At 40.2% G+C, this 22,753-nt stretch overlaps 2 protein-coding genes across 5 annotated transcripts in view; one reads left to right on the plus strand and one right to left on the minus strand.

Annotated features, from left to right (window-relative positions):
* The window catches only part of XPO5 (exportin 5), a 45,762-nt gene extending 29,839 nt beyond the window's left edge, over positions 1 to 15,923 (minus strand). Inside the window, exons 1-12 of one of the 3 annotated variants that reach the window (XM_080806961.1) lie at positions 15,687 to 15,923; positions 13,989 to 14,110; positions 13,026 to 13,098; positions 11,961 to 12,098; positions 11,640 to 11,822; positions 8,138 to 8,164; positions 7,555 to 7,740; positions 6,846 to 6,922; positions 3,509 to 3,608; positions 2,221 to 2,304; positions 1,349 to 1,474; positions 91 to 181 (exon numbers count right to left, since the gene is read on the minus strand). In XM_080806961.1, the coding sequence (XP_080663087.1) occupies positions 91 to 181; positions 1,349 to 1,474; positions 2,221 to 2,304; positions 3,509 to 3,608; positions 6,846 to 6,922; positions 7,555 to 7,740; positions 8,138 to 8,164; positions 11,640 to 11,822; positions 11,961 to 12,098; positions 13,026 to 13,098; positions 13,989 to 14,110; positions 15,687 to 15,791 (1,312 nt within the window). In that variant the 5' untranslated portion in view covers positions 15,792 to 15,923. Of the gene's footprint in view, positions 1 to 90; positions 182 to 1,348; positions 1,475 to 2,220; positions 2,305 to 3,508; positions 3,609 to 6,845; positions 6,923 to 7,554; positions 7,741 to 8,137; positions 8,165 to 11,639; positions 11,823 to 11,960; positions 12,099 to 13,025; positions 13,099 to 13,988; positions 14,111 to 15,686 lie in introns of those variants that run through there. The other 2 variants (XM_080806962.1, XM_080806963.1) reach the window with 2 other exon arrangements.
* Positions 15,924 to 16,091: 168 nt separating this feature from the next.
* POLH (DNA polymerase eta) overlaps positions 16,092 to 22,753 on the plus strand; it is a 34,418-nt gene continuing 27,756 nt past the window's right edge. For both annotated transcript variants that reach the window (XM_080806484.1, XM_080806485.1), the window contains exon 1: positions 16,092 to 16,375. The gene's annotated coding sequence lies outside the window, so the exon portion shown is untranslated. The remainder of the gene's footprint in view (positions 16,376 to 22,753) is intronic.

The following is a 22,753-nucleotide window of genomic DNA, read 5'->3' on the forward strand; positions in this document are numbered from 1 at the left end:
ATAAAGAACCCAAGGGTCAGGTACCATAATTCGTAACACTAGATGCCATTCTCAGATGACTGGGAGAAATTCCAGGCTACTATCACTTACAGTTGAAGAAAGCATTGAAGTCCTCATCACTATCAAAATCAAACCGAGAGTATTCACAGCTAGGGCTGTCTGTTTTAGAAGGAAAGCCCATCTGCAAAGAGAAAGATAATTGGGGTAGGGGATAAAAATAGACCTATCCAAAGAGGCTTAAACTCTAGGAGCTCAAGCACTTTTTAATTTAAGAAGAGTGAAAGGTTTGCATAAGATCATTTATAATAACGACTTCTGGTCTATCCCAAGTCCACAGTTTTCTGCCTTCTTCTTGGTGAATAAGTTCCAATAATCCTGAGAGTGGCTGAAAAGAGAACACTCATCTGAGTCTCCCCTCCAGATTCCTCAGAGAGAATTAAATTTTGGAATTTGCTTACAGTATTTGAGTATAAAGCTGTCCCAAAACAAAGTGCTAATACAGCACGTAGTAAGAAAGAAAAAATTGAGAACTGTCTCCTTCAATGCTGAAACTGGGAATAAGCACAGCATTTTGCATGTTTCACTCAAAAAGTACTGAAGAGCATGAGAATGTGAACAGGGTATCATGTGCTAGATGTATTCTTAGAGGAAATAAGAGGACCCTCACATAGGTCCCACTCTCTGATTTTTACAAATCAAGATAAGCATCTGTCAGCTGCAAGAGCCCTTAGCAGATCTCAGGGAATTCACAAGCAATTTCTCTTCAAGTGGTAAGCAATTTGCTTCTACCTTCCATCTTCCCTTCTCACTCACCTTCAGACCCTCACTAGATCTTCAGAAACAATCACATAGGACTTCATCTTGGAATCTTGGCTCCACCCTGCCTGCTTTTAAACTGGAAATAGCATTATCCCACTGCATGATCATGGGTCACTGTTCCTGTCCTACTTCTTCCTAGCACATAGCCCAATACTTTGTATAGAAGTGCTCCAAAATATGAAAAAGTAGATATAATAACCAGTTTGCACTGCCTTCTTCTTGGTGAATAAGAGAATAATATAGCCAACTATAGGACCCTGGTGACCAAAATGGGCTGTCAATAATGCCAATCTGCCCTATTATGTGTACTCACCTACATTCCTTCTTTTTTTTAAGATTTATTTGAGAAAGAATGAACGAGTGAGCAGGGAAAGGGGCAGAAGGAGAGACAGAATCCCAAGCAGAGTCCCTGCTGAGTGCAGAGCCCAATGCAGGGCTTGATTCCACAATCCTATGATCATGATCAAGACACTTAACCAACTAAGCCACCCAGGAACCCCCATTCCATGTTTTGATTCCCACTGCCTACCTTGACCAAGTTAGTCATAGAAGCACGAAGATATTTTGGTATTATTGCTAATAGCAAAGGGTCATGGGACAGGATCTCATGCCGGAAAAGGGCCCCCCAAGTCATTTGAGTTGAAGAACGCAGAAACTAATGGGGGTGGGGAAAAAGAAAAAAAAGAAAGAAAAACCTCTGTTTAAGGATTTGGACTTTACATAAGCAGGATTATTACTGAGCCCCACAATTATCAACAATATTTTCTCATGGAAATAAATCTCTGTAATACTCCTACACTGTCCGTATTTACTCTATCCATAATGACTGCCTGTTACAGACCACATATTAGTAAGACAAACTGTGAGGTCAGGTGTAATTCCTGGAATCTCAGCTGAGCTCTACCACTTTTTCTTTTTTATTCTATGCAAGCTCTACGCCCCATGTGGGGCTCGAACAACCTGGAGATCAAGAGTCACATGCTCTACCAACTGAGCCAGCCAGGTATCCCTCCAGCACTTTCTTTAAGGGCAAAAAAGGATATGGGAATCTCGGGGTGGTATTACAAGGAAAGCCTTAAATGTGTGAAATTAATTTTATAGCACAATCAATTAGACTTTTGCATTTAAAATGCCTTGGGTGGCAAATCACCTGGGACACATTTCACATCTGATTGAGCATCAGCAGAATATTACACGAGGGGAAAACCTGCCGGCCTAGACAGTGCAACACTTGGTTCAGGAAGAAGATTCAACAATTCCCTTAATGAAATCACACCACAGTTATTTCATAGAGCCTTAAGAGTCACATTTTATACATGATCTGTTAATTACTTCAAGCCGTAGTGATTAATTTTGGCTTACCTAACTAAAATTTTCACACATTGCCTACATAAAGTTTACCTGACTTGGATGGGTTGTGAAAGCAAGAAAAGATTCCAGGTATTTTCCAAAGTTTGCTGGTGTTTCTACATCAGAATCCACACCCTGAGGGACAAAAAGACCACTACATCAGTGACGCTGATGGGGGGTGGAAGAGGACAATGGGAGGAGTAGGGTAACAAACACAGCTGACTCTTGAACACAGGGGCTAAGGGTCAAAAATCCACATATAACTTTTCATTCCCCCAAAACTTAACTACTAACAGCCTCCTATAGACCAGAGGCCTTACTGATAACATAAACTGATTAACACATATTTCGTGTATGTATTATATACTGTGTCCTTACAATAAAGGAAGCTAAAAAAAAATGTTATTAAGAAAATTCTAAGAAAGAGAAAATACAGTTATAGAACTGCATGTATTTATATCAAAAAATATCTGTGTCTTAGTGGACCCATGCAGTTCAAACCTGTGCTATTCAAGGGTCAACTGTACAGAACTTAAACCCTCACCAATTTCAGTTTTGAAAGGACTTTATACTTCCTTGTGACCTAAGGAAGGCATCAATTCAAGGGCTAAAAAGAGGAAAGGTGCTTTACCTCCTTAATCATCATCATTAAAACTCATTCTGTAGTCAAATACTAAAATGAAAAAGAGCATTCATTTCAGAAATCACAGAAAGAAAAAATCTGTATTATTTCTTCACACCTAGTCTATTCACATCTCTGTGACCAAATTTATTAAATAACCACTTGACGGTATACATCGTATGTCTGAAGCTCTATCCTCTCTAACCATCCAAACCACCATAAAAAGGCATAATATCAGATGCAAATATCTGTACCAATGTCCTATCTCTCAATTTGTAAGACAAGTTATTAAATATTTCCCTAAAGACAGGTATTTCTAGGTCAATCACATTAAAGTTTTTCTTTATGATCAATAACACAAATCCTTTAAATTTGGGAAGAGGGCTCTTTATTCAAATGCGTAATATTTCATGATCTAATAGGACTCTAGCAAACTGACGTTCTACAAGTACCAAAATTCACAAGAATAGCAATGCTGACTTCATGGAATAACAGATGTGGATGCTTCCTGTTAACATCGATAACTGACTTGTTAAAAGAAAATCACTCATTTGAACCCTGTTATAGTAACTTAATCTATAAAATCACATGAAATAACCTGTAGGGCAATGCTCCACAAGGCTAAAATTAATGGCATGTTTCACTCATTATACAAACATAACTTTCTAAATGCTCTGTTCAAACGGCCCTGAAACTCTCCAGAAAGTGAGTGCTCACCAGTAATGCACACAGCTGATTCCCCAGAGCACACAACACCTGACACAGTCTCTTCAGGAAGACATAGTGTTTTTCTACCAAGCCTCCTCCATCAGCAGTCCTGTGAGATGAGAAAATAAATGCTATTAATTGCACATCAAGAGAACCAAAAAGATTCCCATCAAATGGAGCTGTATGTGGTCTGTGCTTCAACATTCAAATTTCTGTTGATTATTAAAGTTAAAAAGCAAAAAAACTCAAACACTGAAGGATCAATGAGGAACAGGGTTCAATGCAATCTTATCCCTCAAAGAAGCACTTTAGTTCTGCACATTATATGGTCCTTGAGTACTGTGGGTTAATAACGTAAACTCTGAGTAGGACTGCATACAACAATGCACACACTTACAGGCATTCACTGATACCCGGGGAAGACTTAAACAGAGATGCATAGGAAAGCATGTAATAATTCCTTATACCACTGACAAAACTGAAAGGGCTATAACAAAACTGAAAGAGAAAGAAAAGACAAGCCACAGACTGGGAGAAAATATCTGTAAAAGTCACATCTAAAAAAGAACTGTTGGGCGCTTGGGTGGCTCAATGGGTTAAAGTCTCTGCCTACGGCTCAGGTCATGATCCCAGGGTCCTGGGATCGAGTCCCGCATCGGGCTCTCTGCTCAGCAGGGAGCCTGCTTCTCCGTCTCTCTCAGCCTGCCTCTCTGCCTACTTGTGATCTTTGTCAAATAAATAAATAAAGTCTTTAAAAAAATTTAAAAAAAAAAAGATCTGTTATCTAAAATATATATAGAACTTTTAAAACTCAATAATGAGAAAACAACCTGATTAAAACACAAACCAAAGAGCTTAACAGATATCTCACCAAAGATATAGAGATGACAAATAAACATATGAAAAGATGCTCCACAACACATGTCATTAGGAAATTGCAAATTCAAATAAGATACCACTCACACCAAAATCCAGACCACTGACAACACCAAATGCTGCAAAGGGTGTGGAGCAATAGGAACTCTCATTCACTGCTGGTGAGAATGCAAAATGGTACAGCCACTTGGAAGACAATTTGAGTTTCTTACAAAACTAAGCACACTCTTAACAAATAATCCAGCAATCATACTTCTTAGTATTTACCCAAAGGAGTTGAAAACACATTCACACAAAGACCTCCATGTTTATACCATGTTAAACCTAGATGTTTATTGCTGCTTTATTCATAACTGGCAAAATTTCGAAGCAACCAAGATGCCTTTTGGTAAGTGAATGAATAAACTAGTATAATAATGAATAAACTGGTATAATATCCATACAATGGAATATTATTCACTGTTAACAAGGAACGAGCTATCAAGGCCATGAAAACAAATGGAAAAACTCTAAATGTATACTACCAACTGAAAGAAGTAAATCTGAAAAACTTATACATTATGTGATTCCAACTATATGATGTTCTGGAAAAGGCAAAACTATGGATAAAGTAAAAAGATCAGATCAGTTGTTGCCAGAGGTTGGGGTGGGGGAGAAGAGATGAAAAGGCAGAGCTCAGAGGCTCTTTTGGGCAGTGAAAATACTCTGTAAGATACTGTAATGATACAAGTTATTAGACATTTGTCGAAACCCAGAAATCGTACCCATAGAATGTACAACACCAAGAGTGAACCCTGAAGTAAACTATGGACTTTGGATGATTATAATGTGTCAGTGTAAGTTCATCAATTGTAATAAATGTACCCCTCTGGTTGGGGATGTTGCTAATGGGGAAGGCTACACATGTGGGGGGGATGGGGGCATGGGAAAGCTCTCTACCTTTGCGGAATTTTGTTGTGAACCTGAAATTGCTCTTAAAATGTTAAGTCTTAAAAATAAAAAGCAATAAAAACATAACTCTGTGTGTCACTTCTCAAAGTCATTTAGTTCAGATCTGTAATCCCTTAGCTACTATTTTAGAATCCAACAACTCTTTAAAAAAGGGGTGCCTGGGAGGCTCAGTCAGTTCGTGTCTGCCTTCAGCTCAGGTCATGATCTCTAGGTCCTGGGATCAAGTCCTGCACTGGGCTCCCTGCACATCAGGGAGTGAGCTTCTCTCCTTTTGCCCCTCCCCCAACACTGCGCGAGCACACTCTCTCTCTTTAAAACAAATAAAATCTTAAAAAAAAAATTATGACTTACTTGGTGGCAAAACCTGACTGAAATGATGCAGGACTCTTCACACAAGTAAGAATTAATAATAACTAGTGTAGATAGCAGCCACGTTAGCTGTGTTCCCGAAGCAGCTGAGTATAATATAAAAAGCATGGGCCTCAGGGTAGGCAAGACCTGGGCTCCAGTTATGTTGAGGGACACTATGACATTACGGTTTCTAACGCAGGCTCTCAAGTCTTATTGCCTGGGTTCGAATTATTGCTTTACTAACCAGTACAGTAAGTAACACAAACGGATATGGGACACCTAGGTGTGAATGTCACAGTTTCTATGAAACTAAGAAAATGGGCCTGGGGAACAGTTAACTACAGTGGCCACCCAAAAGACATGTTATGAATTTAATTAAAAGGATCCCTTAAAAACAGAGCTAGTCTCCAGAGAAAAGAAAGCCATCATAAAAGCTGAATTGGAATGGACAATAAGAGATTTTAAGTAATCCATGTGTATCTCTTTTCATTTGTCCCTGGGACTAAGAGAATGGTATCCCCCCCCCCCACCAAAAAAAGATGCTTCAATGGTCTTTGCAGTACAGTTCTACCTGTCTTCCTGGTAAGAAACATGTACCAGGAAATGCTCAAATATCTTCCAAAGCAATTAAAAATGAAAAAAAGTGGAAGCCAGTATTTTAGGACACAGAATGTGTTTGCAGGTCCCATGCATGCATTTTTCATTGAACACACTGTTCCTGCTGCTTCCAAGAGCCTCAGCACTTCAGGCACTGATTACTTTGAGCAGGAGAGGAAGGAGCAGCATCTGGAGTTCTGCAGTCAAGGCAGGCTCTGGCCCAGAAGATCAGAGCATCCTCAGGCCTAGGCACCAGCGCTACTAGGAGGCTTGGGGATCACCAGAAGCAAACAGAATCAAGGAGATGAGCTGTCTGGGAAGAATGGGGAAAACCGTGAAAGTGACTGCGTATAGAGTCAACGGCCACAACTTCTTTCCAGCATAAGGTCTTTAAAAAGGTTAAAAATTAAGATTGCTTGATTTTCAATTTAAAAACACTATTAAAAATAAAAAAAAAAAAACACCCACTGTCAATTGACTGCCAGCATTCAGACAGGAACTTCAGATATATCGGTATAAACTACAGAAATGACAAAGAAATTAGAAAACACATAGAAAAGTAGATACTCACTGTGCAGCGGAGAGTATATAATGCATGGCAACATCCCCAAATAAGACCATCAAGGGCTTCCGGTCTTCCAACTTGCCCTAGAACCAATTTTAGGGAAACAGGAAATACAAACTATTATTAAAAGCCTCTAAGTTACTAACATTTCCTATACCTATGTAATCAAATATATTGACTTCATAATTTCTCATAGTCCCAGGGCTAACTAAACACTGGAGAAAACGCCAATTCTTTAAAATCAAAACGGGATTTCTATTTCTTCCATTTTTAAATGTGTTGGGCGATAATGCTGACATGATAACGAAGTAAATATATCTAAAGATAATATTCCTACGGAGAAAAGAGTCACAGTCATTTATTAGCCCAGGCCAATATAAAGCCAGTACAGTCACCACTTAAGATTCTTGGACGTGACACTGTTTTATATTTTAGTATTACTTTCATCTTGTTTCCTCAGTGTGAAATGCCAAGACCATAGCAGTTTCAAGAATAAGGTAGCCCGACAAATCTCCGTATATGCTGCCAATGGATCCCTAGAATCTTGGCAAACTACTATCTGAAGAGGTCGGAGGCAAATAATGAAATTGGTGTCAGGTAAAAAGAAATCCCAAACTTTCTGATGTCTTCCTGCCACAACATACACGTCAGACACACTTACACACCACCCCACAGAGACTTTGAGGATGAAAGTCAGTTTGAAGTGGTAACTTACTTTTCTGCTGACTGCAATGAGAAGACACTCAGCTGCTCCTAACTGAAGATCCTGTTCATTCAGAAGCAGGCAGAGCATCTCTAAGAGCTTACAGTTTTCGGCAGTAATATGACTCATGGACACCCAGTCAATGTAGCCTGCCAGAGTATTCAGTGCCGCGACTCCTACTCGACAGTTTGCTTGGGCCTGTGTGAAAAGAAACAACTTTTAATCGTTAAGTCATCACTGACGAACAAAGAGGCTGTGATTATACCTGAGCTCCTTCTATTCTCTAATTCTAAAAAGAAAACGATTTAAAAAAAAAAGGTACTCATGTAACAGCCAGACAGGGAACTCAAAGGTCTTCTTTTGATGCACAACCACTTCTCAAACAGCATTCTCAATGTCTGTCAATAAGATTATACTGGCATGGGTAACCATTTCATCTCCTCTGATAAACTGGAAATACTGTAATTCTAACTCCCTTCTACCATTGCTCAGTGGTCACCTAAACCAAGGCTGAGGTTACCCTCCACTAGGTATATGCATCTCTGTACCTGAAAGCCTCAAAGAAGTCTCCTTCCAACTCCACAAGAGCTCTTACCTTTGACTCCTGAGAATTATCTGTCTTCTGAAAGAAAAGAAGTATAAGGATCCAATGTTTTTAATGAGCAAAGGCTATGTAATAACTTCCCACCCACTTAATAAAGTCCCTTGAATAATGACTTTAAATTGACTCAACTTTTAACCTTGGAAAAGAATACAACTGGACTAACATTTAGCTGCTATTTCCCCTAAGGAGGACAAGTTATTTTAATTTTAGGAATAGGACAAAAAGTTAGTATCTAAAGAGCTTACACAAATTTGTTACAACATTAAGTCCACAAAGACAGCTTCAAAGAACACTGTTTAGAAAGAAATACAACAGATGAATAAGGCTCCACACTGCTAAGAATCAAAGAAGTATAATTCAAAACAAAGTATGAGCATTTTTCATATTCAAATAAGATGTTATGACTAGCAAAAGAATATTAAAATGAGGTAATATAAATGGAAAACGCGAGACAAAATTAAATGAATATAGTTTATGACCATGTTCGTATGGACACAACTACAGGAAAATCACACGCACAAGTATCACATGCTAAATAGATAAAAATAATGTCCATTCAGTAAATGTACAATTATAACTGATATCAACCTTTATACTTCGAATTTCATAAATATGATGCTTATAATTTATATGTACAAAATTAATATTTTCCCAAAAAAACTTCTAAAAATAAAATTAAGATTAATTCCTGAAGACAGGTGAAGGGGAACAGAAGCAGGAACAACAACTTTGGAAGTCCCTGAAAAGTCACTGCCATTAGGAGTATAAAGGATTTGTTCTACAATTGCAATTTTGTTCTACAATTACAAAAGAATACATCTGGGGTGCCTGGGTGGCTCAGATGGTTAAGCGTCTGCCTTCGGCTCAGGTCATGATCCCAGAGTCCTGGGATCGAGTCCCACATCGGGCTCCCTGCTCTGTGGGGAGCCTGCTTCTCCCTCTCCCTCTACCGCTCCCCCTGCTTGTGGTCTTTCACTCTCTCTCTCAAATAAATACATAAAATCTTTAAAACAAACAAACAAACAAAAACAAAAACAAAAACAAAAGAATACATTTGTTAAAGGACAAGTACTAAGCCTTCATCATCAGTGATGGAATAGAGGTGTCAATGGGCAGAGAGGAAGACAACCCTCGCACACCAGCATTTACTACTGATGCTGCCCAAGAAGGAAAATGAATCCAAGTGACAACAGCCAAGTCCAGTCTTTCCTCTCCAACAATTTTTCAGTCCCAGTTCAAGCATATATGCCCCCTTGGGCCAGTGCAGGGCCCAGGTCACTGGACAGGGAGAATGTGCCTACCCATCCAATCACTGTTTACCATTCAACCTACTCCCCACCTGGGAAGGTGAAGGGAAGGAATTAGGAAGTTGAGATGGAAAAAGAGAAGGGATGGAGGAAGGGATGCAACTTCTCAAGCAAAAAAGTTGTTCCTGGTCCATAAGATAGCTCTTGGTGTGCTCTGGTCTTGGTCACAAGAGGTACTGGTTTAACAGATGAAGGGAACTAAAACTGAGACTAAAGAAAAATCCCACAGTGGATGGGTTTCTAATGTCTCAGGCCATCATCACTCACTGCCCCGCTGGGGCACGTTGGCTAGACTGTCAGGGTATCTGAGGAGTCATGGTTTATTCCCCTTCTCCTACAGATGAAATCTCCTAGATGAGAAGGAAAAGAATCCCTCTTTCACCCTCAATACATTTAAGTTTTTAAGTGCAAGTATTTTCCTGATACTTTCTTTTGAAAGATCTTGGGGAGGTATTTTGGGGTAAAATAGACCATTTTAGTATAAAGAATGAGACTTAAATTCCACTATAACCATTTATCAGGGGATCCTTAATAATTATTCTCTGGACCTTGGTTTCTTCATCTATACAATGGAGACTATACTTTCTCTTTGGGGTTGTTTTGAAGATTAAGTAACATATAAAGTGAAAGTATATGGCATATATTAGGCACTTACTGTGAGTTCCTCCCAACCCCAACAGCTCACAGTACCTTCCCATCATTTGTGTTAGTATCTAGCACTTCTCTAAAAACTGCCAGGGGCGTAAAAAAAAACTAATTTTAATTAATTCTATTTTGTGAAATAAGCACATGTAAGAATTCTAGATCAGGGTTTTTCTTTCCCTGTTTTTTTCTTTTTTTTAGGTCAGGGTATGAGGGGCAGAGGGATAGAGAGAGACAGACTCTTAAGCAGGCTCCAAGCTCAGTGCAGACCCCAACGTGGGGCTCAATCATGACCCTGAGATCATGACCTGAGTTGAAATCAAGAGCTGGATGGCTTAACCGACTGAGCCACCTAGGCATCCTTAGATCAGGGTTTTTCAACTTCAATACTATCAGCATTTTGGGCTGGATAATTCTTTATTGTGGAGGAACAATTCTGTGTGTTATACAATGTTTAGCAGTATGCCTGGACTCTACCCACTAGATGCCAGCAGCAACCCCCTGGTTGTGATACATATGGGGCAAAACTGTCCCTTGCTGAGAACCACTGTACTAGATTAACTTTCACATGGCTTTCTTCTGAAGGCTCTCTTAAAAAGGACAGTGGTTGGAAACACAGTATCTAGCTGCCCTTTTCTGTAGAATACTTAGTCGGGAAGAATAAAATACAGGTATTTCCCACTTTTTGTAAGCTCATGTTAGGAAACTGATTTTTCTCAAGACCCACATTAGTACCTGTTTTCTCTAACTGAAAATCTGAAGAGGATTTTCTGCTTTTACTTTAAAGAAAGGCGAAAAGCGAAAACAGCTTTCAGTGCTTGTTTCACAGCAAGACCTTAGGCCTTATGGAGGCACCACTAAGTTCCTTTCCCACGAACCACACTCAGCATCTCAGGACCAAGCAGCCATAGCTGTGAACTGTGTCTGTGAGCATCTGTGCTTTCTCTTGATTTATTTTGTTTATCTGTTAGCAAGATGTGTCCTACAGTGTCAGAAAAGCTAAGGAGAGGTTATTTCTTGGGTGTGGGAATGCTCAAAAATTAATCCATATAAATTAACGTTAATTTCTTCTTCGTTCTATGCCATTTGGGCTTACAAAAGATTTCAAAGGAACGTTCTTTCTGGTAGCAGGGGAAACCTGTACCAAGAACCATATAGTCAAGATGAATAAAACCTGGTAATTTCTTGCAAAGCGACCAGGATTAAATATGGAATCAAAATTTAAAAGGGATGCTGTCCTGACCTACCAGGAATCTGGGCTTTAAATACTTTAAATATTAAGAATTAACCATTTTAATACTGTTTTAAGAACTTTCTTACTATAAAGTATTATTTTTTTAACATGGGAACTCACTGACCTGAGTTTCTTAGAAAATTAGTTCCAGTTCTTCCTGTCATCTGTTTCTCTTTTGCTTATAAAATGGTTTTCTTTTGCTGATCTAGACATCCTAATTCCTTGCTGATAGATTATTTTAACTTTACAAAACAAACAACAAAACCACTCATAATAGAAAACAACTTTTGGGAGATGGGGTAGCCCTTACCACTTGTCGGTACTTGTTTACATTTTCTTGAAGCGTGTTAAGTAGAAAACTGAAGATCTTTTCCATGTTCTGGGTTAATGTTTGCTGGATATCCCTTCTTCTCTGAGGGGGTAGTGTCTGAAAGGTCACTACATCCTCTGCCAGTCGTAGAAGGATAAACATCACTAATTCAGTCTGTGTTTCCTGTACAATAGAAATAAGCTAATTAAACTGAAACCTCTTTTTCACCATAGGTATGCCCAAAAGCTCTTTTCTGTTGGCAAAACAAACTCTAGAACAGGCCCCCCAAATAAAATGAACTGATATAGTTATATTCCATACCCCCTGTTTGGAAAGGGTATCCAATTCTATTAGCATATCAGGCCAGTGCTGTGGCCACTCCCGCTTGATCATTTCTACTACAATTCGAGACAAAACATCTTTAATATGGTTCTCCTCTTCCAAAATATCCAGTGTTCCCTGAAAAAGAGTAAGAGACAGTAAGAGGTTTGCAAGACTGAATTTAAAAAACCTAAAAAAAAAAAACCCAAAGCCCCACGCTGAGAAAGTGTACGGAACTCTGCAGCAGGCTTGCTTTTAAACTAAACAGAGTAAACAAACCTGCTCTCCACGACTGAGTCACTTGTCCTGCATTTTCACTAACCATTTTCCAGACTTAAAACTTAATAAGGGCTGAATCAGCTAATAAAGTGACTGTTGCACAGAGCAAGGAAGACATCATTGCTTTCCTTTACAAACTGAAGAGACTCTCATACTGACTGTTTCATTCTGTAAGAACGCCAAAGATGAAGAGTACAGAAATGAAGACAATAAGAAGCTGATAAAATGAGACAGGAGTAGCAACTAAATATTTTTTCTGATAGTTCTAGCATTATAAGACACAAATTATTCCTGGGACTTTGTCCTTCTGGAGTTTGGTATCGAAATTAGTGAATTAGGATTTCTATCAAGTTTCCCAAGAACTAGCAAAAAACAAATCCTAAGTTGATTAATAATTTTGAAGGGGATTTTTTTCTATTGAAGGCACTCAACTTTGGAGAGGAAAAGGTAGGAATTCAACTTTTCATACCATTTGTAAAAAAAAAGAAAAGAGGCTGTGGATTTTAAGCATGTTCAAAGTGCTATTCTAATTCCCGATACTAATTCATCCTACATGCTTTGTATTTTGTTAAAATCATACAGCAATTTGGTTTGGAATAAAAGGAAACAAACAGCGAAGTGCAATCTAATTTAGATCTAAGAATCTTGTTCATTTGCTGAAAATCTCTCATCTCTGTTGAGCATGCTGTCCGACCTACGTAGAACTACTGAACACAAATGCTAAAGAAGTCACCCTTAGTCTAAACTACCTCTGAAACACAAGTCTTCCAACCAATCATTCCTTACATTTGCAATCAGCTCCATGACACTGTTCTTCAGATAGACCTTCTCCAATCGAGACATGCTGTTCCACCGAAACCTGGCCACCAAAATGTGTAAGGTCAAAAGAACCATATTAGAAGTCTTCGTAAGTGACTGGCTTTGATTCTGTTACATTATGCTAGCGATTTCACCAAGAAATTATACTTTTGATTTTGTACCCTTCAAAGAATGAACAAGAACACTCTATATTCAACAAAAATGCTGACGACAGAAAAATTCTTAGGAAAAAGTTCTATATAGGAAGTCGTCCACTAATTGAAATTCACATAGGATTTGTGAGCAGATTAGCTTTCTGATAGCCCAAAAGCATATATATACCTGGGACACCTACAACAAATGTAGTTGTTTTTCGGAAAATAATAATGGTGATACTATTAACTCCTCTTTCGTGCTGACTTATGGATAACACAATCCCACAAAAACTATGGCTAAGTCTTAAAAGCTGATTCTTCTGATAGACACTGGGGGTAGAAGACTCAAGTTAGGAAGGGTTTTCAGTTTTTCTCATATAATCCTGTTTCGGATTTGCCATTCAGAGAAGGAACACACTCAAACTAGAAAAAAATTAAAAGCACAATCCCTAACCAGATATTTAATTACCTACACACTGTATTATTCTAAAAAGACTTTGAGATCTCATGGCATATAGTAGGAGCTCAATAAATACTCACTGAACCACTATCAGCTAATATTTGTAGAATGCTTAGTATATACCATGTATTTTACATAGCTGAAGAAACTGAAGAAAAGGAAGGTTAAGTCTTGAATAAGAGAGCTCCTGAGGCTGTGATAATCTCTTGAGGATCATTCCTTTCTTCTTGGCGATTGTTCTTTTCTACTCACCTAAAGATTATCTCTATGAGTTATATAACAAATAAAGATTTGCTCTCTCACAGACTTCAGTGGTACTGTCCAAAAGCTCCTTACTTGACAACGTGTTCCAGGATTTGGAGGCCAAAATGTCTGACGATGGGTATCTGGGTTTTCTCAGCCAACCTCAAGCCACAGGGGACACAGATAGGGCACTTTTCTTTAAACTCCTCACAAAACTGAAACAAAAAAAGTTAGTATTTCCCTTAGGAAGCAAGAGAGAGTGGAGATTAAAAAAAATTTTTTTAGGGGCGCCTGGGTGGCTCAGTGGGTTAAGGCCTCTGCCTTCGGCTCAGGTCATGATCCCAGGGTTCTGGGATCGAGCCCCGCATAGGGCTCTCTGCTCAGTGGGGAGCCTGCCTCTCCCCCTACTTGAGATCTTTATCAAATAAATAAATAAAATCTTTAAAAAAAATTTTTTTTAAACTTCATCTTAAGAAACTCCAACCTGTGATATATTTTTAAACTGCAAAATTTAGATCAATAGTATATAAGTAAAGAACTGATAAACATTCCTTTCACTTTGATAGTTATATTTTCTATGCTATGGCCAAATAATGTTGAAAAAAACAAGTCTGACATAAACAAGTAAAAAATTATTTGCTAGAGATATACCCCTGAAGTATACAGGGATGAAATGACAATTTCTAGGATTTACTTTAAAAAAAAGTTAGGCAGGGGGAAGGAATAAAGCAAATGTGGCAAAATCTTTATAACTCCTGTAGTAGTATTCTCTTTACTTTGTGTCTATTTTTAGTATTTCACAGTAAAAAAAACTAACGTAACCCAACTGTTTCTCGTTCCAAATCCTGTGGCAGACACCTATGTTTTTAAAAGTAAAGTTTTTCCCAAATGATGTTCACTCTATAAAGTTACATGATTTAAAACATACACAGCATTTAACTGGAATTAATAAAAACTTTTAAAAAATGTATGCATAAGTGTTTTTCCTAATGACCATCTCTCACACCCCACACAAATAGTTTGATGTGGGAATAAGTTCACATTTTATTAGCATCCCAATTCGTATTAGCATTCCCAAACTGCAACACAAAAGTCAGTCCCAGGAGCTGAACATCCGGACTCAAGAAAACTACTTTCAGGAAACCAAAGTGCCCTTGTTAAAATGCAAAGTAAGTGGTAGAAGTTCATCTTTGCGCAAAATAGCCTGAGAATAGAACACAGTAAAAGAACATGGGGGGAGGATGTGTGAGAATTAGCCCAGAGATAACCCAAGACACAGAATAGGATTAGTGAAGAGTCTAAGAATGTAAATAAAGTGGCGCTGGGGGGCTGGAGCTCGAGTAGGACGGCTCAGGAGGGTGCAAGGAAACGTAGTGCAGGGGAGACCATCAAGAACGTAGCTAGCTGGTGTTGGGGACGTGATGGGCACGTGCACCACGGCGATGCTAGGGGATGTGGGGCTTGGGGTAATAAAATAGAAGCATCCGGCTGTGGTGCGGACTGAAGAGAAGTGGGGAAAGGAGAGGAGAAGGCTGCGGGAAGTGGCAGTGAGATGAGAAGCAGCAAGGAATCGGAGGGTCCCGAGAGAAGGGCAGGCGCGGCTAGAAGAGAAAGCCCGGAGTGAGAAGAGCCGCGGAGGGCGGGGAGGGGAAAGGCTAAGGCCCCCCGGGGTTGGGAAAGGAGGTCCAAGGGCCGCGTGGGCGGGAAACTAGCAGGGTTTCGGGCGGCGGGGGCACCGCTGGGGTTGGGGGAGGGTCATGGGGCAGGCCCGGGGCTCCAGACCCCGTCTACCTTGAGGGCTTCCAGCCGGTAGCGCTGGGTGGAGCTGGGGTCCATCATGACCGTCACCGCTTTCACCAGCTGCTCACACAACGCGTTCACTTGATCCATCGCCATGGCTAGTGCCACGCGCCGCAAGCGCGGTCCACGGCCGGCCCAGGAGCACGAGGTGCCGACAGCTCCCTTCGCGGGACCCCAAGCTGGTACCGGGCCGCGGCGGGCTGGGGGGTGGGGAGCGAGAGGAGGAGCGTGAGTTGCAGAAGCTCCAGCTTGGAAGGAACCGGGATTGCGCACGCGCCCAACTCGCCACTGCGCACGCGCCCGCGGAAGTGGCGGCTCTGGTATGACGGTTGCTTCTTGGTGGGCGGAGCGGAGGACGGAAGGGCAGCAGTGCGCAGGCGCTTCAACGGCCTTTTTGCTGCGCGCGCGCTGTCTGATCTCTGTTCGGAGTGCTGCCTGTTGAGCGCGCAAACCCGGTGCGGGCCCGCTGGGCAGTGCGGGCGGCGCCCGCGTCAGTGGTCGACTGTGACCTGTGCTTCATTTCTCCGTCGTCACGGGAAATAAATCTCTCGAAGTCAACTGGTCCTCTCCTGGAAAGGGGGCAGATATTCAGGACCCCTTCATCTTCCTTCCAGTAGACAGCGAGCCTGGCATCGTTGGCGTCCGTGGTTGCCAGTTCTTCCAGGGGCTTTGCCACACTGGTAAGAGAATTTAGAACCGTTCAGTATCGCTGTTTTCAGACTTTTCATGTTGTCTTGGTTGTTGATTTTATGCTATAGCAGTGGCTGGTGGTGTCGTTGGGCCGAAATTCGGTGAAACAGAAGAGCATGCTCAGACGTAAGGCCCCGGTATGGTCCCCTAAGAGGAATTTTCTTGTGGGAAAACGGCATTTTCGCTAGCTCATAAACCTCCCTCCTCAGTTATGCTTATTTTCCTTAGATGTGTTGTCGCCTGAACGGCACCAAACTTACTTTGCACAGATGGTGATAAGTCGAGATATTTGAAGACGAATAATTGCAATTATTGAAGGCTTATGCAGTTTGGATCTTTTGAAGTGCTGCATATAAGACTTGAAAACTGTCATCCTTATTCGGGAAGGGAGGTTTTTGGCAGCGAGTGCGTTTCATTTTTCCATCTTTAAAAAGCTCTTGTTTCTTCAGCATAATACATAACTTGAACACTTGAGCAGCTTCATTATCTGTTGAAGTTTGCATATTGGTTTTTGTGTTTGTTTACTCAGTAAAATGTTTGTTGGACTTAAATCACGGCTTCCTATTCTAACTCCATTTCTCCTATTTGCATCTAGCATGGTACTTCCCTGGTGGGTTTATATTTGTGTGTGTGTGTGTGTGTGTGTGTGTGTGAGTGAGACAGTGTGTTTACTGTTTTTATTCTGGTATTATCTGTTGCAGTGCAACACAAAAACCACTTCCTTTCATGGAAGGTGATTTCTGACATGTTACGGTTTTAACTTAACAAATATTTAAAGCTACACATTCTTCCAGTTTTCAGTGAGTGGAATTTACAAGGAATTAATGCCTTGATTACTCAGATTTTTTAATTCATTGTTTTTTTACACTAATCTTCTGTCATTGTTAGTTGCATGCCATTTTTTTCAAGGTGAATGTTAATTGTTGACGCTTTTTTTTTTAATACAGTCCAGTGCTTACTCAACTGTATAACCTATGTTTCTCATATTTAAATCATGAATTACTGGTGTTTCCATAAGTATCTTATTTACTTTAAGTCAGTTGTTACCAATCTCTGCTACATATTAGAACTGCCTGGAGAGTTTTTAAAAATCACAATGTCCAGGTCACACCCTGTTTTGTTCTGTCTTGGTCTGTTAATAATAATGCCTTAAAATAATAAATAACATTTAAGTAACATTGATATTTGGCTTCTAACACCAGACATCCTAATTTAATTGGTATGGGTGTGTTTTGTGCTATCACAGCCTAGCAATGATAATGCTATGGTTAGAAATGTTGGGGGGGGGGGGCTGGTTGGCCTTCCGTGGGTTAAGCCTCTGCCTTTGGCTCAGGTCATAATCTCAGGGTCCTGGGATCTAGCCCCACATCGGGCTCTCTGCTCAATGGGGAGCCTGCTCTCTCTCTCTCTCTCTGCCTACCTCTCTGCCTACTTGTGATCTCTGTCAAATAAATAAATCTTAAAAAAAGAAAAGAAATGTTTGGGGGCATTCACCTAGGCTCCAGTGAGCTTCCCACAGACATCTCCTCTTTCCAAACCAGTGTTCTTATGGTTCTTAGCATGATTGCAGGATACCCTTTAGCAGGTGACCCTCAGGAATCTTTGAGAGAGAAAAAGTTTATTCCTTACAAGCCCTAGAGCTAACAAGACACACCAGTTGGGCACAGCACAAGGTTACCAGTACAGAGAGAGCAAGCTAGCATAGGCCCGGGGTTCTACTTTTACTAGGATTGAGGGTAGCAATCAAGAATTTCATGGGTGAACTTAAAAAATAAGAGAAGGAGGGGTGCCTGGGTGTCTGCCTTTGACTCAGATCATGATCTCTAGATCCTGGGATTGAGCCCTATGGGGGGCTCCCTGATCAGTGGGGAGTCTGCTTCTCCCTCCCTAACCCCACCCCCCACATTTGTCCTCTCTCTCAATCAAATAAAATCTTAAAAAAAAAGAAAAAAGCAGGAATTTAAAGTACAGGAAGACAGAAAAAGGAAAACAAAAAAGTAAGCACCCAAAAATGTCCAGTTATTGAAATCAACCAAGAATTCTAAAACAAAGGAGTGCTCAGTTGGGCCAGGCACTTTAGTCATTTGTCTGGCCGTGTGTTTATTCAAGATAGTCATCTTTGGGGGCGCCTGGGTGGCTCAGTGGGTTGGGCCTCTGCCTTGGGCTTGGGTCATGGTCTCAGGGTCCTGGGATTGAGCCCTGCATCGGACATTCTGCTCAGCAGAGGGCCTGCTTCCCCCTCTCTCTCTGCCTGCTTGTGATTTCTCTCTGTCGAATAAATAGATAAAATCTTAAAAAAAAAAAAAAAAAAGATAGTCATCGTTGAAGTGGATGCCTCTGCAATCCAAGCTTAAATCAGGCATCTCCCTTATGAAAAAGGGGTGGGGGAGAACAACTGTCAGGGTTTACACAACAATCTACCCCGTGATGCCAGAGTCCATGATGAGGACATTAACTGTCTGGATAAAGCTGGTATGTTAAAAGTCAGGGTTAAATAATTATACAGGCCATAGTTTGAAATGCAGTCTCTAGCCATTATCCCAAACTTAAAAGGGTTCCAGCCATGAAAATAGGCCAATGATCCTGACTATTTGGGTAGCCCTGGAAATCTGCTCAAGGATTTGGGTAATACTGTGAAATATTTTAACATCTTCAGCCATATGGTATAAGTAGGTTTGAGCCTGTCCTGATTGCTAGATTGTTCCATATTCAAAGGAACCAGTTTCTTAGTCCTGAGAATAATTAAGGGGTTGGGTCTCATTTCAGAAAGTGGTCATGCAGTTGGGTTCCCCAAGGTAAGCCTGTTTTAAAAAAAAAAAAAAAAAAGTAAATTTCAAGATCTTACTGGCTTTATTCAAGGGTTATGAATTGGGCAGCATCCCATCTAACAAAAAGAAACTCCTAGGAGTTGTACAAAATTAAAGACTTCTATAGGGGCAGAAGGGGGCATGATAAGAAAGTTACTGTCAGAGTGGATTGTTTCAAGCAAGGCCACCTTCTTTTGGGGGAAGGCAGGGCAGTAGTGCTGACCAGGAAATTCCAAACTGACAGGTTAAGATTACATGCTGGGAGAGGCTAAAACTGAAATTAGGTACACTCTTGGTTTGGTGACATGCACTTGGTATAAGTGACTCCAGTTTGGGCCTGCTCTCTCTCTTTTAACAGGCCTACATGGTAGAAGTATGTGCTCCAGGCATTTAATAAGAGGTATTTCTATGGAAACAAGAGGAATAAAAACAAAGGTTAATATTTGGAGGAGATTATAATCGCAGTTTCTGAGTTCTGAAGGCAGCCAGTTGGGGAGATTTCTAGGTGTCAGGCTCAAAGCTCTTCAGATGAGTGAGGGCAAACAGTGGCAATCTTAGATTTTCCTGGTTTGCAGTTTGAATTGCTCTGGTGATCTTTTCTGAGTGGCCCACACAGTAACAGGAACAAAAATTGTCTATACATGAACTATTGTGGTGATGTCTCTTAAGTTTATATCAAGTCCCACTTCAGCTTGCATGGCTTTGGGAAAGGGCAATTTTAGTTCTCAGTGTTTCCAAGTCAGAAGGGTAGGATAACACTTGGAAATGTTAGTTTGGAGAGTTGTAGCCAAATATTGGAGGAAACTAGAAGAATTCAGGATCCAGTCCAGTTTAGAGGTAGAAAACAAAACCTCAGAGACAAATAACAGCAATAGAATCTGATTTCCACAAAGCTGTTACTGAAACATTCTTTTGTCTCACAATCACCCCCATTTCTATCAGAGATAGTTGAAGTAAGCCTAATTTGTTTGTAAAATAAGTCTAATCTGATTAAACTTGGCTGATTATTTATATGATTGCCCCAAGAATTTACATAATTGCAGCAAGAATTAACCATAGAGACTTTTAAGTCCGCTTTGCTGGAACTTTTCATAAGGAATCTCAGATTGAGCTTTTAAAAGCCTCTGAAGGCTAGGAAGCCAATCCAGAAACCTGCCAGTAGGCCTTGCCTTCAATACTTATAAATTTGGGTAAATTCCTCTCTTCTTGAGGTTCCTAAAATACCCTGAGGTTCCTGGGCTTGCCAGGAAATGACCTTCCTTAGGAGGGCTATTGGGAACTCTGTGAGTAAGGTACCAGGCTGATTTTTCAAGGAGCTTTATGGGCTCCATGAAGTCAACCTTAGTTCCTTAACTACTGTATCTATGTATGTCTTTCTCAAATACGAAATCCAGTGAAAGTCTGGGTTGTATAACCAATGTTTCCATTTGTGTCCTGTTATAAAAAGAACAGATCCTTATTGAATTTATGCAGATAATTATATTGTCACAAAAATAAGAATATTAACTGACAGTTTTCTACTTCTGGAGGGATCAGATAGGGAGAAAAAGTAGTGGTTTCATCTGTGTTCTCAAAAGTATACTTTACCAAATTGCTGTAAGTCAGAGATAGCTTAAGAAAAGAGGTTTCTTAAAACTGGAAAAAATAGAACATTGAAGAACCAACGATGTTTCATATAAAAAAAAGTCATAAAAAATTATAATCATCCTCATCAGTTCATTCAGTCCCATGGCATTCTTGTTGATTTTTGGGGGAACAGTTTTGTGAAACCATCAGTTTCTTTATAAGTGTTCCATCAGTTCTTACCCAGTTCAGTGGTATGATCTAAAAGTTATCAGAAATCTTTATTCTAGAGTACTTGTCAGTGTCCTTTCCATGAATTTCTGGAAGACGAAACACATTTGCAAACAACTGTAAATGACAAAAGACTTAAAGATTTCCATAGTTAAAGATATCCTGAGAGCTCATTATAATGCAGTTGACAAGGAAATTTGGTATTTCTGTGACACAACATTTTTTAGAGAGGGGGAGGAGCAGAGGGAGAGAGAGAATCCCAAGCAGACTCCATGCTCAGAGGGGACTCCAACATGGGATCAATCTCAAGCCCTGAGATCACGACCTGAGCTGAAACCAAGAGTCAGACGCTTAACCACCTAAGCCATGGCGCCCCAAGTGACACATGACATTTTAAAATAATAACTAGAATTAAGGTTAATAATATATCAGGGGTGCCTGGGTGGCTCAGTGGGTTAAAGCCTCTGCCTTCGGCTCAGGTCATGATCCCAGGGTGCTGGGATGGAGCCCCACATCAGGTTCTCTGCTCAGCAGGGAGCCTGCTTCCCCCTCTCTCTCTGCCTGTGTCTCTGCCTACTTGTGATCTCTGTCAAATAAATCAATAAAATCTTTAAAAAAAAGATTAATAATATATCATAATTTTAGTAATTTCATGTTTCTTAAACGCTTATATATCCATACAAGGATGTGCATAAAGAAGGTTTAGCGTTATTTCATATTTAACATATCATATGCAGGTTAACCCCACTATCTGAAAGTAAAGCATTCCTTTTTTTAAGATTTTATTTATTTATTTGAGAGAGAGACAGAGATAGCAAAAGAGAGCACAAGCGGGGAGGAGAGGGAGAAGCTGAGCAGGGAGCCCCATTTGGGGCTCTATCCTAGGACCCTGAGGTCATGACCTGAGGCAGATACTTAACCAACTGAGGCGCCCAGGCACCCCATGAAAGTAGAGCGTTCCTATGAAACCTTTCATAAACCAAAATGGTGTAAAGCAAAAAAGCAATTACCGTTTTTTTTTATGGAAAAGTTTTTAAGCATTCTCAGACTTAAAAAATAACCTCCCAAACTTTTCTGATACCTTAGAATCAGTCCTATAAGTAATAAATTACCTTTATTTTTTTAGTTTCCTGATGGTTATTGCTGAAGGGAATCTTGCAATCACAATAAGAACAGTAAGGGTCAGTCCGTTGTATCTTTTTCCTTTGGAAAGGGGAGATGTCTGTGGGAAGCTCGCTGGAGCCCAGGTGAGTGCCCCCAGCCATTTCTAGCTCATAGCATTACTATCAATAGGTTGAGATGGCACAAACACACCCATACTAATTAAATTAGGATGTCTGGTGGTAGATGCCAGATATCAATATTATTTAAATGTTCTTAGGTTGGGGGGTACCTGTCTGGCTCAATTCATAGAGCATGCAACTTGATCTTGGGGTTGTAACTTCAAGCCCCACGTTGGGCATAGCGCTTACTTTAAAAAAAAAATGATTCTAATCTGCAGTGAAGTTGGGAGCCACTGCTTTAGTTTACATTCCTTCTTCCAGATTCCTGACAATGCTAAATGAGAACATTATTCTCTATCCACTACCAAGTGTATAAGGTTTGATCTTCCGATCTATGATCCATACCTTTATGTATGTTTATATGTGAATAGTATGTAGTATTTTCTTTTGCCTTCAAAAGTTTATATAAATGGATAGAAAATCACTGTTAGAACACTGTGAAGTATTACAGGCAAGACCCACTGATAGGTGCTTAATGTTGAAC

Source organism: Martes martes (assembly GCF_963455335.1).
Source record: "Martes martes genome assembly, chromosome: 6".
In the NCBI taxonomy this organism is placed as follows: Eukaryota; Metazoa; Chordata; class Mammalia; order Carnivora; family Mustelidae; genus Martes; species Martes martes.